Genomic DNA, 4,068 nt, shown 5'->3' with positions numbered 1-4,068 from the left:
GCTGAGTACCACAGGGATCTGTGATAGGACCACCACTCCTAACTTACATCAATGAATTAGATCCTGGTACAGTCTCTAAAAGTGCCCTCAGATGAGGCTAAAATAGCAGGATTTGCATTTATTTCAAAATAGACAGAATTCAAGATTGTGCAAACATCTGACAATGCAGACTGTTAAAACAATTCACTGGGCTTGAAGCGGTTACTTCTGAAAGAAAGACATGGGTATCTATGTTGACATTTTCATTTTCTAGACAATGCAGGAAGCAATACAAATGCAAGCAATTTTTAGTTAAAGGTTTGGAATTTAAGGCAAGAGATGGTATGTTAGAATTGTACAATGCATTAGCAATCTGTATGAGAAGAGCCTGAACAGATAGAGATTAGGCAATTTTCCAGTGTTCCTCCAAATCTCTTTCTAAAGTTAGTGAAATAACCCATGGAAAATGTGACAAGCAAGGCAAAACACTTTTCAGTGATTGAAAGCTTTTTAAGCTGTTTTTTTAGACCAGAGCAACCCAGGCTCAGTTGTGCTGAACACAACCAAGAACTAGAAGTTACCCAGAAGACAAACTTTGAAATATAACTCAGTTTGATAACTCGACAAAATAAGATTAGATTATAAAAGATTGCCTATATTGTCAATAACATTGTCATTACAGTATATTGCATAGGGGAAAAGGAATAAAACTCCTGGAGCATATAGACACATAATGCTTATGTGGGAAGCTGTGTCAGCATGTATGCCACAAAGGAACATGGAGAGGCCAAGCAGAAAGAAAACTGAAAAAACTTTTTCAAAATGCTGATACACCTAAAGAGGCTTTTTGTCCTTAAGGGATTAAAGGGGAGATTCCCCATTTTGTTCTGTAGCAAAGTAACTGTTCATCTGATATTCCCTGTAGTGTGCTTTTTCACATTTAAAATAGAGGCCAAGGAATTAATGTTTGCTTGTTTCCTCCAAGCGCACTGACCAACCCTTTTAAATCTTCCATTGGCTCTGTTCATGAGCCTCATACAGTACCTTAATGTGGTGACTTCTTTGTGTGGTGCACAAAAAAATGTATTTTTTTTTTTACAAAGCACTGATAGACTATGAAAGCCCATGCCATACTATGTAGCGATTTGTGACCATTTTTAACTTTTCATATATTCTGCCTATCAAAAAAAGAACAAAAAAAGGGAGACGATGCCAATGTCAAATTGTGCTCTAAGCTTACAGTAACCACACTAAACCTCTAAATACAAGTTCAAAATGGAAGACGTAGTTTAGGTGAAAATACAAAACTCCAATTTTGTTCCTACTTCTAAATATAATGGACAATGTCTGAAGGTAAAAGTCTGGCAACACGCTCAGAGGAAAGAAGTCAATATTTGTTCCTTATAAAGTACATTGCTTCGTAAAATTAGACTGACGTGATTGTTAGTCAGAAGAGGTGAAGCAAATGCAGCATCTAGAGCAAAAAGTTAAGGAAAGACTCCTCTAAGCTTACTTAACAAAAAAATAAATAAAGGCAGATTGGTGATAAATTAATGACCCGTACACCACAATGGGCCAAGCACATTTCTATGGAAGTATCACATTAACCATCTGGTGACACTGCTGAGTCCTCAGAACATGAAGTGTTGTCTTCAAGTCACTAATGGAGTGGCAGGTGGTCAAGCTTATTCTGGTCAATGCTTGTGATGAGATCCTTAGCACGTTATTTACATATCAGTTGGTAGTCTACCTGTACAGTTCAGTACACTGGAATTGCAACAATACCATTTACCAAGACAAATATATCAGACAAATACATTTAATGACTTGGAAGATGAAACTGGAACTTGCCAACAGTGCAAATTTTACTTTCCTACATGGTAATGAAACGTCACTAGATGTTCCTTCATGCCAATTCTATGGTCAATGTAACAGTATATATACAGCAACACCAAAGCTGACTTTTCCAACATCTTTCCACTTCTGAGCTCCTAATCAAAAGGTAAGCTTTTCTGAATGAATATTACTGATTGGGGAAAATAACTTGTAGATGCTATGCATTATACTGTAGAGTACTTTATGCCTTATTTTTTTCTTAAATACATCTGCTTAGGGCATTTCTGCAAGAAAATAAAATAGGTAGCACTAAGAAAAGGAGAATTCAAGTGCGAACAACAGTATTTGATGTAATAATTCCCATTTCTTTTATAAAAGATCACGATTAAAGTCAAAGCCTCCGAGCAGAATGTAAAATCTAAGAATTACACAGGCTAGTCTTTATATGATGGAAATAATACTGCAAGATAACATTCGTAGAATTGCACATTTCAGTAAATAAAGGCGAGGATTTTTGTCATTAAGCATCTAATGTTTGGATTTTGGAACTCGTGTTCATTTAGCGAAGGTTTGCCACTAACAAAAAGCTCAGGAGCTTCCTATGTAGTACAGGCAGGAGTGAATTGGGGGAGAGATCTCAGCTGTCATACCACGACCTGCTTGAAGAGCTTTCTTCTTTCTGCTGCCAGATAAGAGTAACCCCCCCAACAGGCTTAATAAGTAGACCTCGCTGGCATGTAGTCATGTCCCTTTCCTTCAGCATCTCCTCCAACCCCCATCTACATGGGAAGCAAGTATCATGAACAATAGTTTCAACAAGCATTACGCGACCCCGAGGCAAAGTGGGTTCGTCCAACCACGTACCATTCGTCCAGGGGTATTGAACACGGCCGTATAAATCGAAATACCTGAATGTAATAACTCAACTCTGAGAAACTAATAGTCTATTTCTCGGGGGCTGGCATGGTGTGGTGGGTAAATGGCGATAAAATTTACTAAAAGCAATAGCAAGACGAAAAAGAAATAGCAGCGACTGAATTGTAGGCATGAGCATGATGCATAAAATGTCCATAAAAGCCTAATATATTTGTAAGTTTTAATTATGGAAAAACATAAGATGACAACTAAGGTGCTGTTCAGTTTTAGTCCACCAATCTGCTTTTTAGCAATATTAACCACCATCTGTGCTGCGCTCTGTGGTATGATGTATAATGTACTACCGCACGTTTTCGGTTCTGCTCATACAGCTCTCTGGCAGCGCTGGCACTATGGCTCTGTGGTTCCAAGTTTTCTCTCTGCTCGCCCTGCTTGTCCTGTCTTCTCCACCCGTGACTGATGCTGCAGCCAATCAGCATCTCTGCGGGTCTCACTTGGTGGAAGCTCTGTATCTAGTCTGTGGAGAAAAGGGCTTCTTCTACAACCCCAACAAAGTCAAGAGAGACATGGAACCAGTATTGGGTAAGTTGCTTCCCTTTTCTAACTTAAACCTTCAAGCAGAATGGTAGAGGTATCCCAACCTAGTGAAACATTTTAATACCTTGTTTTTTGTATAAAAAAATTAAAGTAATCTAGATACTTGCCTGACAGGGAGATTAACCGAAGTCCTTTGGTAAGGACTTTGTGGTAAATTAAAACCAAGCTACAGCTGTACCACAGCCATTGTATGATAGATTAGTGCTGGTGTGTTAAGTACTGTTTCAGTTCAGTTACTAATTAGGTAGCATTAGTAAATGAAAAATATAAATTTTCTTCATGTGCCATGTGTATTATTGTTAAATGTTTCATATTACAGTCATTAAGTCCTGGATTACTTGTAGGTTTCCTCACTGGAAAAGCTGGACAGGAGAATGAAGTGGACGAATATCAATTCAAGCAACAAGGAGAGATGAAAGTGAAGAGAGGCATAGTTGAACAGTGCTGCCACAAGCCTTGCACCATATATGAACTGGAAAATTACTGCAATTAAAGCCAAGTGATTACCATCGCTCCGCTAAGTTAATGTGATTTAAAATATCCATTTGTTGTTAATTATGCATTATTCAGAAACATTAAAGATGGACTTCAGTTTTTAAAAAAATATATTGTGACATTATTGAATTAATTTCCAACTGCTACAATACTGTTAGCTGGCTTTAAACCTTTTGTCTTAACACTAAATTAAACCATGTACTGTACATGCATCCCCCAAAAAAGACTCCTAGAAACAGCTTGCTCACGGCTTGACAGAAAAAGAAAGATCCCTGAAAAGTTTTG

The 4,068-nt window shown here is 37.8% G+C and overlaps 1 protein-coding gene across 1 annotated transcript; it reads left to right on the top strand.

Annotated features, from left to right (window-relative positions):
• Positions 1-3,083: 3,083 nt before the first annotated feature.
• On the top strand, positions 3,084-3,781 carry LOC148821134 (insulin-like). The gene is made up of 2 exons (XM_088932709.1): positions 3,084-3,273; positions 3,633-3,781. Exons 1-2 carry the CDS (start codon positions 3,084-3,086, stop codon positions 3,779-3,781), a joined length of 339 nt encoding a protein of 112 aa, XP_088788835.1.
• Positions 3,782-4,068: the final 287 nt, after the last annotated feature.

The sequence above is a fragment of the Atractosteus spatula genome, chromosome 14 (genome assembly GCF_055471065.1).
Source record: "Atractosteus spatula isolate fAtrSpa1 chromosome 14, fAtrSpa1.hap1, whole genome shotgun sequence".
Lineage (NCBI taxonomy): Eukaryota > Metazoa > Chordata > Actinopteri > Semionotiformes > Lepisosteidae > Atractosteus > Atractosteus spatula.
Note: the sequence above shows the minus strand (reverse complement) of the source record. Positions and strands in the feature narration are given on the sequence as shown.

What these genes read in the sequence shown, in the direction of transcription:
- LOC148821134 (XM_088932709.1), top strand. Translation starts at nt 3,084, where the DNA reads ATGGCTCTGTGGTTCCAAGTTTTCTCTCTGCTCGCCCTGCTTGTCCTG. An exon ending in AGACATGGAACCAGTATTGG is followed by an intron (nt 3,274 to 3,632) that starts GTAAGTTGCTTC and finishes GATTACTTGTAG; the next exon opens with GTTTCCTCACTGGAAAAGCT.